We start from the raw sequence: 14,555 nt of genomic DNA, 5'->3' as shown, positions 1-14,555 counted from the left end.
ACAGCCTGCAGAGCATCAGAGTGGGAGGACGGATTCTGTTGTGACACCACGGGAAGCAACATACTTGGTTACCATGGTGATGTTGACTCAAACCGCACACACACACAGACTGATAATGTGGGTAATGATTAATGGATCGATCAGTGTGTTCATGCAAACATTTGGAAGTTTTCTTACAGATGTAAACAAAAGAATCCATTTTGTAATGACTTTGGATTTGTTTATTCATTTTTTGGGCCTTGAGCGCCTTTTTTATGTCAGTGGACAGAGTCAGAAATCAAGGACAGAGAGAGAGAGAGTGAGTGAGTGAGTGGGGGACGAGATGCAGGAAACGAGCCCCAGGTTGTACCTGAATCCAGGCTGCCCGCCCAGAGGAACGCAGCCTCTGTACATGGGGCAAGCGCACTAACCACTCGTATTTACAGTTATTCTGTAATAAATCCTGTGAGCAGTTCTTTTGACTCTTACTGTTGTTAACTGCCACTATGATGTCACTATGACGTTTCTGATTTAATAAACAGAACTCTTATTAACTGAATCAGAAAAAACAGCCTCTGATTGGTTCATTTCTGCTGTGACACAGATTACTAGCTGATCTGAAATCAGCTACATGACCTCATCTTCTCTTGATTACGTTGGTTTTGGCTCCATCTAGTGGCGACAGATGAAACTGCTCTTTGCTTTTGCTCCCTCAAGCCAAGGCACGTCTGAGCTCACAGGTGGATTCTGGGTTATGCAGTCCTCTGAGCAGCAGGTCCGCGTTCATCCAGCAGGTGGCAGCATCCACCTGCGAACAAAGATCATAAAACAGAGAGACACAGAGAGAGAGAGAGAGAGAGAGGCAGAGAGAGAGGGGCCGAGAAAGAGAGAGCGAGGAGGTGTGAGGAACTCAGTCAGACTGTTTAATGATGAATGATGTGTTCTCTGTATGCACGTCCATCTCTTCTTTAAATCAGGGCTGTCAGCATTAACCAGTTAATCATGATTAATTGAGGTCTGATTATCATGTTATTTTGTCCCTTCACACTCACGGTAGATAGTGGTGCTCAGTGTCTCCCTGTAGTCCCTGTGATGTAAAAGAAGGACACTGCTGCATCTTTGAATGTCTCATCTCACTTTAACAAACTCAGAGACAGCTCAGCTGACCAAAGTAATATCCACCTTATGACATCACACATTGATGTTTGAAAAACTCTCAGAAACGGTTTATTTATTTTATTTAGGAAGGTTTAGATGCTTATTAAAACTCTCAAGAACAGCTGTTAATGTTGTGCTCTGCCTCTGGTCACTTCCTGTCAGCACCTGTTCTCTACCTCTGGTCACTTCCTGTCAGCACCTGTTCTCTGCCTCTGGTCACTTCCTGTCAGCACCTGTGTGTACGAGCAGACTTAGAGGTGTTTGTTTTCACTTCCTGTCGTCGTCTCCTCCTCTCTCGATCCTCGTCCGTGTTGTTCTGACTCTCTGATGTTTGTCACTTTGGATTAAAGCATCTGATACATGAATTGTATCTCAGGCTACACCTGAGTTCAGAAAAGAAAGATGGCTGTTGCTCCCAGAGACTACATCATTGTAAGGAGTCAGCTGATTGGCTCAGACCGATTCTTGAATATAATGATGCATTAAGGTGAAACCGCGAGCAACAACGTGTCCCTCAAACAGTGTCTACAGGTGGTTGTGTACTTTGTTTTTGTGGGTATTTTAGTCTGAAGTCTTCAGGTGAGAGTGAAGGCTCAGAGGTCAATGTGTCACAGGTCACATGATTTGACCCTGATGTTCAGGTGAGACTGAGACTGAGTTTAACCTGTGGTTGAACTCCCTCACCTGCATGGTGACTGACAGCAGGGAATATTCCACTGTGTGTGTGTGTGTGTGTGTGTGTGTGTGTGTGTGTGTGTGTGTGTGTGTGTGTGTGTGTGTGTGTGTGTGTGAGAGAGTGTGTAGATAGTTGGTGTGATAAAACGGAGTTGAAGAGTTCAGGGGAGAAACAAAGCCATCAACATGACTTTAATAACAGGCTGTATCACTCACACTCACACACACACACACACACACACACACACACACACACACACACACACACACACACACACACCTCAGCTGTTCAGTTAAAGCTCCATATTGTGTCTGTGTGTCTCTTCCCGGTCCACTCGCTCTCATTGACTGATGCAGGTATTCAGTCAGAGGCAGCTCAACCTGGAATCATAAACATGAATCATGTTTGATATTTACCAGATCGGGAGGAGACGACTCAATCAGGATCAGTAAAATAATCGTAGTGACACCACACACTGGAGGATTATTTTGACAAATAATCAGCTGCGACAAGTCTCAAATCAGGCCACACCCCCTTGGTTGTTTGGGAGGGGGGGGGGTGCGCCCCCTTAGCGGTTGTAGACCTCACAAGTCACTGTATAGAAATGATCCAACTTGCTCCGATGGTCTCGTTGGTTCTGTAGTTCATAAAGAATGACCTGAGATTCATTGTACCTGAGGGGGTGATGCTCAGCTCCACCTCAGGGGGGCAGCATTGTGTGGCACTCAAGTCCAGGTTCATGCCCAGGTCCAGCTCAGTCCTTGGGTGCTTTTCAGTGTCAGGATGTTGTGATATTACTTCCATTGTTTGTGGAGCCGTTGTGTCTGTGTGTGGGGGGGTCATGTTCAGGTAACAGGTGAGTCAGTCAGTGCAGTAAGAGGATAATTATCAGTGAGGAGCTTTTAGAGTGACGGCTGCACGATTTACAGACCTGTGAGTCACATCCGGACCTGAACCTGAACCTGAACACACCTCAAAGTCCTGAAACACAAACAGGAACCTTCAACCTGCACGCCATACATCAATGACATCACAGAGACCACCTCCAGGCTTTCACATGGAGCTCCAGGACCTCCGTGTTTTCAGTGTCAGGAACCTAAAACACAAACATGGAGATAAATCACAGCCAGGTCTGAAGTTCAGACCAGGTCTCTGCAGACCCACTGAGGACTCACCTGTCCCTTCTGAGACTGGGACTGCTCCTACTGGATCAAGAATGCTACAGCAAGTCTCTCAAGGTCTAGGTTCAACTCCTGTCCCATATCAGTTTATGTTTTATAACAGAAGAGGAAACGGGGTACAGAGATGACGGGGAATGACAGGAGCCGAGGGTCAGGGTCACACCCGGACCGCAGTGAGGATTTCAGCCTGTGTACATTGTGCGATTAAACCGCTCGGCTCTTTGAATGAATGATTGATGAATGTGTTAATGAGTTAATGACTTCATGATCAGATTTCAGGCCTTCAAAATAAAATAAAATAAAGATGAGTCAACAGGAAGAAGTCAAGGTTTACTTTTTTAACTTAGAAAAATAAACTTAAACCCTTAAAATAATTCTGACTCTGTGTGTGTGTGTGTGTGTGTGTGTGTGTGTGTGTGTGTGTGTGTGTGCGCGCGTGTGTGTGTGCGCGTGTGTGTGAGTGAGGAGGAGGATCTGGAGGGTTGGACCTGCAGCAGGAGGAGGATCACATCAGTCCAGGTCACCTTCTCCTCCTCTCAGCCTCTCTGCCTCTCTCTGCTCCTCTTGGCCCGGCACGGCTCGGCACGCTTTCCCCTGGACCAGGACTCACTCTCACACACACAGGCGGGGACACACAGGCCGGGGACAGGACCAGCAGGCTCCGGGTTCCGGCCGCGGGCTCCCGTCATGCTGGGCGCGGTGAAGATGGAAGGGCACGAGGCTCCGGACTGGAGCGGATACTACAGCGAGGAGGTCGGTCACACTCTGCTCGATTCACTGCCTCTGTGAGGACCGACATTACTCCGGTTACTCCGGGGTCGGTCAGTCCGGGTCGGTCACACACTCCGGGTCGGTCAGTTCTTGTCGGTTACTCCGGGTCGGGCTCAGAAATAGAACTTAGTTGTCGGGATTTCCGGTCAGAGTTGAGGCCGTTAGGAGGAAGTTTAAGAGCCGCGGCTCGTGTTGAAAGTGAAGGTAAAATCATAGAATAATAATTTAATTAATTAATTAATTAAATAAATATATATTATTAAGAATGATGAATTTAAATCTGGAACATGATCAAACTTTCTAAAGTTTCTGCTGGAGATTTATTTAAACACAAAACAATAAAAAGTGTAATTATTTTATATTTGAATGATTTAAATTTGATCTTCAGAGTTTACAGAAACGAAGTTCTGCTCCTTCATTTATAAATTCTGTTATTATTGTTGTTTTCGTGTTTAAATATGAGCCGTTTTTAGGAAGACGCCGCAGGTTAAAAACAGGTGGTGATGATGATTAAAGATGATTAAATAAATATTAAATGTGAGTCTGATGGAGACTCAGAGGTCATTCTCAATAAAGAGATTTAATTCTTTATAAAGAATCATGAACGTCAGCTGATTGAACGGCGCGCGCTCTGAACTCCGTTAGATTTAAATATGATTTTTAGATTATCAGATCATTTATTACATTTAATATTTCACTATTTTATATTTTCTCACACTTAGATGATGATTATTATTAATATTATTATTATTATACTTTTATTTTATGAGCACATTGATGTCTGATGAAATCTGTTTTTTAACTAAACTTATGATTATTATTATTAATATTATTATCATCATCATTATTTACCGGAAACAAAAACATTTATTTTGATGTGAAATCTTTGAAAGTTTTTAAATTAAATAAACATTTTCGTTTTATTCTTTAAATGAATGTAGAATTAAAATGTTGATTTAAAAAGTTAAATTAAAGTTTTAAAGACCGTTTATAATAAATCAACTGACTCACCTGACGACCCTCTTCATGATCCGTTATTAGTGATTTAAGGGTTAATTATTACATTTTAATCTTTAATGATTAATTTTAAATGTGTAAAAAAAATCTCCCAGAATGCATCAGAAATGAAGATGAACATACTGTCAGAATTAAAGTCAGTGTGATTTTAAACTGAACAGGGACCGGTTTGCCTTTATGTGACTTCCTGGATCTGGATCAGATCGATATTAAAGAGGAATAAAAACATTTTGTCATTAAACAATCATACAAATAAAGTTTTTATTTGAACCGATCATCAGAAGGTTTGAAGACGTGACGGAGAAATAATCAGGCGATGAGGTGTGAATGTTTCCGTTTGATGATTCTCCATTATCTGTGATTGTGCTGCTGGTCTGGATCCAGGAGTCTGGTCAGTTTGCTTGTTTTAATCATCACGGCAGAGGTCAAAGGTCAAACTGAAAAGTTCCATCTCTAGAGTTAAAAGCTGAAAATTTTCATGAAAAATGAACCCGGTGCCCTGGGTTCAGGTCTAAGAGGATCTGGGTCACCTGACTGACGTTACAGGTTAACAGGCCGGACTCAGTTCAGACACGGTTCACAGCAGGTTCCTGTTCTGCAGCTCATAAAAACAAAGATCACGTCGGACTAAAGACAAAGAGATAACTGACACCAGAGTGAACAGCAGCGGCCGATCGGGGGGAGTGGGAGGGGGAGGGGGATTGCATGGACAGATATTAGTTATACAGTAATTGTAAGTTCAGGTGGTGTCATCACCCCTAACCCTGAGATAATGTGGGACCTCAGACCAGATGTTAGTTACCCCTGACCCCAGCTGTTTCTGTGAGCTGGTCCAGTTCAGTTTCAGGTTCTGGGATTAATCCTGTGAGGGGGATCTTGTGCTGCGTTCCTGACTCGTTTTGGATCTTGGAGCTCGAGCTCTGAGTGCTGCAGATGAGATGTTGTTATGGATCCGATTGTAAAACTTGAGTCATGAGTTACCATGACGAGGTTTGTCCTATGAGCTCTATGATCCAGTCTGACTGTCCCTGATCTGGTTCTGGTTCTAATCTAACGGTCTCTGATTTGGTTCTGGTCTGTCTCTGGTTCTGGTCTAACTGAAAGAAACAAAGTCGCTGAACCGCTGTGGTCTTTGCTCTGCTGTCACTCAGACATGTTGGACTATTTGGTGCTTAATCCAAACCAGAGGTTCTCGACTGGTCCAGCCGCAGAAAACTGGCCTTTTTTTAAGGCACACTGAAAACAGTTCCAGGACCCACTTTTGGGTCCTAACCCACCAGTTGAGAATCACTGGTATAAATAAACCAACCAGCAGAGGCCGGAGAGGTTCAGAGAATAGATTGAGGATGCTTGTGACGTATAATGAGCCACACTTCCTGTTTACATCAGGAAGATTAGAGGTCGTCAGTCTCACATCTAGACCAAGATCTGACCCATCACACAAATGGGAGTGATGGGTCAGGTTCTGGTCTATCGTGTTCTTTTTCTGTTTCTAGGTTTGACAGTCTCTGGGCTCTCTGAAGGTGTAACCCAAATGGTATCAAGTCGACTAAGTTCTGGTCTGACTAATTCTGGATCTGGTTCAGGTCTAATTTTCAATACAAGTGTTTCAAATGAATGCATCTGTTTCATGTTGATGAACTCTGTTCTTATTTGTTCTGGTCCTGGTCCTGGTTCTTGTCCTGGTCTAATGGTCTCTGGTCTCTGGTCTCTCTTGCAGATGTACTCTCCAATGGCGGGCAGCGGGATGGGATCTGGTCTTGGGATGGGCTCAATGTCAGGATACATGACCAACAGCGGAACCACGTCGGGATCCTTTAACATGTCGTACAGCGGGACTGGTCTGAGCCCCGCCCCGGTGGGGGGGATGGGCGGCTCAGCCCAGGCAGCCATGTCAGGACTTGGAGGGGGAGTTGCCTCAATGGGCGGGGCTCTGAGCCCGTCCGGTATGAGCTCTGTGTCTGCCCAGCAGGCATCCATGGGTCTGAACCCTTACGGGGGCATTAGTCCCACCATGAGTCCCGGGATGGCGTATGGTGGCGGTGGACTGAACCGTAGCCGTGACAACAAGGCCTTCAGACGGAGCTACCCACATGCCAAACCACCCTACTCCTACATCTCACTCATCACCATGGCGATCCAGCAGGCGCCCAGCAAGATGCTGACCCTGAGCGAGATCTACCAGTGGATCATGGACCTGTTCCCGTACTACAGGCAGAACCAGCAGCGCTGGCAAAACTCCATCCGCCACTCGCTGTCCTTCAACGACTGCTTTGTCAAGGTGTCGCGCTCACCCGACAAACCAGGGAAGGGTTCCTACTGGACCCTGCACCCGGACTCTGGGAACATGTTCGAGAACGGCTGCTACCTACGGCGCCAGAAAAGGTTCAAGTGCGAGAAGAAGATGTCGCCAAAGTCTGACGGCAGGAAGGAGCAGGGGGGAGGAGCCTCTCCCTCTGGGGACTCCATCAAACCTGCTGGACTCTTGGACTCCTCCTCCCTACCCTCCTCCAGCCAGGTGTCTCCTCCTGGCCTGGACCTGCGGGGAGGCGTGGGCGGGGTGTCAGACCTGAAGGTGTCGGGTTCTCAGCTCCTGTCCTCTCTGTCGTTACCTCCCCACGCCATGACACACGAGTCCCAGCTGCACCTGAAGGGAGACCCCCAGTACTCATTTAACCACCCGTTCTCCATCAATAACTTAATGTCGTCCTCGGAGCAGCAGCACAAACTGGACCTGAAGGCCTACGAGGCGCTGCAGTACTCCTCCTACAGTGCTGGGGGGGGCAGCCTCGGGGGGAGGAGCATGGAGTCTCTGGAGGCCTCCTACTACCAGGGGGTCTATCCCAGACCGCTCCTCAACACCTCGTAGTACCCGCTGCACTTCCAGTTTGGACTCTTACTCTGCATGCAGCCGTCCCGGACTTCCTGTCTGACTGTGATCATGCTGAGCCGGATCGACTCGGCTGAACTGGATCGACTCGTCTGATCCCGGGTCGACTCGTCAGCTGGTTCCTGAACTCCTGCACTGTGACCAAACCAGGACTCAAAGAGACTGTCAGCTGTTGAATCTGATCCCAGGTCTGTGTTCTCCTTTTACACACTGAGTCACAAACAACCAAAGATCAGGTCCCAGGTCCAGAAAAAAAGATTTAGTGTTTCAAAATCCACATTAAGACTCTGGACCGTCAGCGGGTCCAGAGTCCAGGAGGTTAGTCTGATGCACTGATCATTTCACACAGACCGCCCCCCAAATCGTAAAACACGACGTAAAAAGAATGACATCGCAGTAAGAGACGTAGCACCAGAGTCCGACAAATTCAGCGTATCAACAAAAGGTATAGCGAACAGAAAACATGTCGCAGCGTCATCACATCCGATCCCGACTGCACGCTGAAAACTTACAGAGTCAGGAAAGATACCGAGAATTACGGGGTGTAAAATGTGTCTGTTTGCGTTCCGACATGCAGCTCATCCTGCAAACTTCAGGAAGTTTTCATGAAGTTTTCAGGAGCAGAGATGTCACGTTGATGATCGTTCAGGATGATCTTTTTGGTTTTATGTCAGCTGTCGTTTCGATGGTCAGCAGGTTTCACGACGTTTAGAGAGGAAAAAAAAGACGGAGAATCAGAAACAAACGGATCAGGGGTCAGGGTCCAGACGGGTTACTCAAACATGTCCTGATGTTTAGTTTAAAACATGGAGATGAATCCAAAATGGAAGCCACTCCTAAAAAACGTTTTTATTGTCCATCCACGGGTACAGACCTTCAGAATAAAACTCTGTTTGCTCACAGATGAATATTATTATGAGTTTGTTTGTTTTCGTTGCTGAAATGTTGCCAACGTATTTCTTTAATTTAGACGATGCTCTGTCTCTCTCCCTCCCCTCTCTCTCTCTCTCTCTCTCTCTGATCTGAAGTTCATAAATATTACAGAGATATCGTTTAGACAATCTTTACTGCAACATCATGGATCAAAGTGTGTCCTCTCAGAGTTCTTTTTGTCCCTCACAGGCTCAGGTAGTGTGAGACATCATTACAGAAAGGATCCTCACACAGATCTTTTAGTTTGAACCTCAAAGAGCTGTGACATCACTCTCTACAAAACGCCACATTCACAAACACTGATTTTACTGACCAGGTCACGGGAGCTGGTGGTCAGCTGCGGCCGTTACACAAAGTTTCTTTGTATTAAAAATTGTTTGTATTTTAAAAGTAAAAAAGAAAAGAAAGTAGAAAAGAAAAGTGATGTCAGAGGTCCCTGAACCGCAGGTTGAAGACCCTCGTTTTAAATTTGAAAAGACACAGGTCTTTGAGGTATTGTCTCCTCGTGTGTTACAGGTCAAAAGGTCACCTGTGGCCGGTGATGTGGTTGTCATGGCGACAGATTAATTCGACTGATTTTCTGATCAGAAAATATGACGAAACGTTTATTTCTCCCACGACCTCGTCTGCCCTCCGGACGACCCGCTGAGGGGTCATGACCCTCAGATAGAGACACACACACACACACACACACACACACACGCACACACACGCACACACACATACATACACACACAGATCAAAGGGCTTTTTTTTAAGGGTCACTTCACTTGAATAAAACAGACATCTTTCCCGCCTCTCTTTTGTCTGATCTGTGGTCAGTTTCGCGGCGTCTCGTCTTTTCTCCGTCGATTGTCGATCTATTATCCGGTCTGATTCACACGACGATGATCCTGATGAATTATTCCACATCAAACAAAACTTTGACAAATAAAAAAAGGAAAAACAAACTTCACGGGAGAAAAGAAACTAAATGTATCTCAAAGTCATAAAAAGACAAATCTTTGAATATTTATATTTCATGGATCAATAAAAATATTAAATTAATAATAAATAAATAATGATGATGATCAGAGTTTTATATTAAACTCTGTACTTTTTAATGTTTGATTTTTATATATGACCGTAAACAAAGAGAGGACGCCTCGACACGACAGAGACAGAATTATAACTTTAATTAAAACTTTTTTAATAAACTGATCAGCTTGATTTCAATAAAGCACATGTTCATATTTATCAGACCTGTCATTTAAATAAATCATTCATTTAATTTGATTTGTGTATCAGCGTGTTTTAGAGAAGACAAAAAGAAACACACACACACACACACACACACACACACTTCAGGTTTCATAACCTCCGGTGTCGTTAACAGATCAGAGATGATCGAGTTTCTGTTTAAAGTTCACCTATAAGAAATAACACAAGTGATTAAATAATTTAAACTGGTGGATTTATGAGATCTTTGTTTTCAGAGGATCTTTGTTTGGGGACTCTCACTCTGTGTGTAAAAGGAGAACCCGCCTCTTGTCTGTTTTCACTCCGTGTATTTAAAGTGTCCATCACTGATTATTGATTATTACCATGTGCATGAATGGACCGGAAGTCGTCTCCTCCTCTTCCTCCAACAGGTCTTCAGGAAGGAAGGAGAGAAGGAGGGAAGAAAGGAAGGAAGGAAGGATGTTTAAATGTGTTTAAAGCCCCCCCCCCTCTGTGTTTGTTTCTGTCGGATCTGCTGCATGTTCTTCTTCTTCTTCTTCTTAACTTATTCTGTCATTTGGAAAATAAAACCCGGAAACACTGATGAATTTGTTGTTGTTTTTTATTTTGATGTGGTTATACTCAAGCTGAAGATGATTTGAAGATAAATAAACGTGAATAATTTAAAGAGTTAATGAAACATAATCAGCTCTAATGTGGCTCGGTGTGCACGTGTCGGCACTCTGATCTGGAGATACGAGGTGTTCCCTTTCAGGTCGTTTTTATGGTTTCGGATTTTTCAGCTCTGAAATGAAAATGTTTAATTGTTGAGAGGATGAAGAACTGAGGTCAGACCTTCTGAAGAGATTTAATTCTCTATAATTAATAAATCAAACAGATTAAAATGAAACATGAGCACTTTATTTATTTATTCTGAGGACATTAAAGAGTCTGAAGATTCCTCCTTATAGAGGGTTTAATAACGTAATCATTATTATTATTATAATTAAATCATTATGATTATTATGATAAGGGGGGTGGCGGGGGGGGGTCGAGGTTTCACGTCACTGAACTTCAAACTGAAATGTTCAGGCCCTAAAAAATATATAAAAACTTCATCATGACTCAAAGTGATTCATTTAGAAACTCACTGCTTATTTATAAAAAAAATGTTTTAAAAGCTGACGGTTTTCATACTGAAATATCTGATTATTTTATTTTATGATTAATGATGATTATAATTTCACTGAGACTTCACGTGCTCCTGCAGGATCAAAGATCTTAAATTAATGAGATGATTTAAAAACAAAGATTTAAAAAAGAATCAAAAAATATATTTTGTAGACTGTTTATTTGGAAATGTCAAAAATATTTATTATGCTTATCATTGTGTTCATGTTGTTTTCATGCTGAAAATTATTATTTTTGTATTATACTTTTTGTTTCTTGCTAATTTCTCCTGCCAGCTCTTATTTTTCTTTCTCCAGAAATTCAATTAATATCTCTTCATTTCTACTAGTACCTCTCTTCTCCGTCTCTCCGTTTGTATCAGAGCACGGACTCGGCTCCGGCCGGCAGCTCTCGGGTCTCGCTCGGCTCTCCCGCCCCTACCTCGAGGCAGAACAAGCCGAACACGGAGCACCTCCTGCGGCCTCTGAGCGCCTCAAAGCGCCGCCGCTGTGTCCGGATTTGGAGCGTCTTTGTCGGCCGTAACCTCCGCCGCCGCTCCATGAACCTGAACACATCCCGACAGATTTCTCTTTGATCTCCAGCTTTTTCACGCTTTTTGGCCGCAGATCCGCGAAATGTCTCTAATGATCCTCTAATTACCCGCCAATTACCCGCCAACATGATCCCCGAAAGGCGACCGGAAGAGCCGAAGAGCCGAGCGGAGCCGAGCGGAGCGCAGACATTTATAACACAATTATTAAATATGAGACCATAGCTTCATTGTTATTATTATTATTATACAAAAATGTTAGTAAAAATACAGGAAATACCCCGCCTTCAAAATAAAAAAAAACCTAATGTTATTTAAAACGAATATTTGCCTTCAGGCCTTTTTTGTCATGATTTGGTCTTATTTAGTTTTGTATTTCAGTATTTAGGTTTCCATGTTTTGCTTTCTCCTGTTCTTCCCTAGTGTTGCTGGTTTTTCCCTTGTGTGTTTCCTAGTTTAGTCTTCAGTGTTTCCTGTGTTATTTTGTAATTTCAAATCCTTATGTGCCTCTCTGTTTTAGTGTGTCTTGATGTTTAACAGTGTCTTCAGTGTTTCATGTAGTTGTCATAGTTGTCCTCAGTGTTTCTTGTCCTGCCTCTGTGTGTTTCCCTCCAGTATTGATTGCCCTCATTGTCTTCACCTGTGTCGTTAGTCTCACCTGTGTCTGATTACCCCATGTCTATTTAGTCTCTGTGTTTCTTGCCCTCTGTGTCAGTTCATTGTCGTATGTCGGTGTTGTTTGTAGTTATGGCAGATGTTAGTTTTCCTAGTGCTCCCAGTGATTCCTCGTGGCTACCTTTATTACATTTCGTCTTTTCAAGAAAGTAAGTTTTTGTTTAAATAAATATTTTTATTTTTTCATTCTGCACTTGTGTCCAGTTCCTGATTTTCCACACCCGTGACATTTATGTTGATAAAAACATCAGGTGTGATTTATTTAACCTCATTTAATCTATTTATAAGTATATAAATAAATGTATCTGTTTCTTTAAATGTATTTGTATGAAGCCTGAAGGTTTCAAACTTCCGGTTTGTTTTAATCTGTTTTATTTCTGTTGAATTAAAAACAGACAGAGAAGTTTCAAAATAAAAACACGTGTTGTTTGTTCACTTTGTTTGGAATGATGTGAACGAAATTAAACTACATGTAATGAATCGGCAGCTTCTCTCCTGGGTTGAAAGATGATGCTTTAATTATTTCTAATTAACAAATAAAATTAATAAAATGTGATCATGAAACTCATTTAATAAGAAAAGATTGAATTTGTCATCTTGAAATTAAAACTAGAACAAAGTTTCAACGCGATGCGTTCACGGACATCTGGCAGCAGGACATAGGAGCTGCTGCTGGCTGTCTGTGTGTGTTGTGACCTCATGTTTGTGTGATCAGCTGATTTTTTATCGATTTTCTGATGGTGACTTTAACAAACACAGCCATGATTTTATTGTGAAAGGTCACATCTAAAGGCCTGAAATCAGACAAGAAAAAAACATTTTTTGACAGTTTCTGTCAAACCTCACACACACGCACGCACGCGCACAGGTCAGAGTCGAGCCGTGAACTCTTCAGATGAAACCGGATGAAACTAATAAATTAATGTAAACAAGATAAAAACAAATGAAGAAAATAAGTGTTTCCTGTGAACGCGATCATCTCTGAATCTTTGTGAATTTTAATTTGAATCAGAAATGATCAGAAACGACATTTAAATATTTTAATAAACATGAAAATAAAATCAAGCTGAAGAAGTGAAATAAATAAATGTTTTTATTTAAAGGATGAAAACTTCATCGACTCTTTTAAATTAGGTATTCGAATTAATAGAAACTAAGTTTTATTGTGAAAGGATTTCACTTCCTGGTTGAATAAAATAGATCTTGATAAAAGATTCGATGAAGTCGTTGACAAAGATCTTTGATCCATTCAAAGATCTTCGACACGAAGAAAAGATTTGACATCTTTGTGATTTTTTATTAAACAGAAAACATCTTAATTTAATAATTCTAATATTTATAGTTTAATAATAATTCTAATATTTATAGTTTAATAATAATTATAATAGTTTTAATTATTAAAGATTTAAACAGGTCAGGGTTATATTAAAGCAGCTGATCTTTAAATAATTTTAATCTTTATTTCAAAAGGTTGTTTACTCTTTAATTTTAATAATAATAATACATTTTTATTTTTCTTGCGCTTTTCTAGATAAACCCAAAAAACAAAACAAACACGACGATGAGGTAGTGATGTGAGGGGCAGGACGAGAGACGGTGAAGAGTTGATCTATGATTTTTTTCTGTTTCTGATTTCAATTATAAAAATAACTTTTAGACAAGCGGCCTGAACACAAACGACATTTTATCTCATGATGGCTTAGCGGTTGTGTGGTGCGGCCCTTGTACAGAGGCTGCGGTCACAGGGTTTGAATCCGACCTCGGGCCTTGACAGCACGTCAGCGCTCGCTCTGCTCTCCCTCTCTCTCTTCAACGATCTAATAACCACAAACATTAAAATATAACTTTAAAAATAAGACATTATAATTATTGATTTATTATCTAACAGCTTATTAAACGATGATATTCAAAGATTCAGAACTTTTAAACCTTTTATTTATTATTAAAGATTTTTCTTAAAACTCTTTTCAATCAGAAACATTTAAATTTAATAATTCATCTTTTATCGTCTCTTTGTTTAAATATTTTATTAAAGTAGAAGAGGAAACTCTTTAGATCTAAAGAACAGACTTTATATTTTATGTTGGTCTCTTTGTTGTGACTTACAGATTTAGTTTTTAACCCTTTGATGTCTCTTTGAAGTCTCCGCCCCTTGGTAACAAACAGGTGAGACGGTGGTCACCTGTCCGCTAAACAGGTGAGACGGTGGTCACGTTTCCGGTAAAGTTCACGTCGTGTTTCTGCTGCAGGCTGACCGTAAAAACAGGAAACATGAATCTGACTCGAGGGTCCGGGACTCTCCTCTAACTGGTCCCAGTGCCACCCAGTCTGCTGTAATACGGGCCATATGTTCCC

General features: G+C 42.1%; 1 protein-coding gene across 1 annotated transcript; it reads left to right on the top strand.

Annotated features, from left to right (window-relative positions):
• The first annotated feature begins 3,467 nt into the window (after positions 1-3,467).
• On the top strand, positions 3,468-12,618 carry foxa1 (forkhead box A1). Its single transcript, XM_020653735.2, has 2 exons — positions 3,468-3,747; positions 6,503-12,618. The coding sequence occupies exons 1-2, from the start codon at positions 3,682-3,684 to the stop codon at positions 7,649-7,651; spliced, it is 1,215 nt and encodes a 404-aa protein (XP_020509391.1). The 5' UTR covers positions 3,468-3,681; the 3' UTR covers positions 7,652-12,618.
• The last annotated feature ends 1,937 nt before the right edge of the window (positions 12,619-14,555 follow it).

This window comes from Labrus bergylta, chromosome 18 (genome assembly GCF_963930695.1).
Source record: "Labrus bergylta chromosome 18, fLabBer1.1, whole genome shotgun sequence".
In the NCBI taxonomy this organism is placed as follows: Eukaryota; Metazoa; Chordata; class Actinopteri; order Labriformes; family Labridae; genus Labrus; species Labrus bergylta.
Note: the sequence above shows the minus strand (reverse complement) of the source record. Positions and strands in the feature narration are given on the sequence as shown.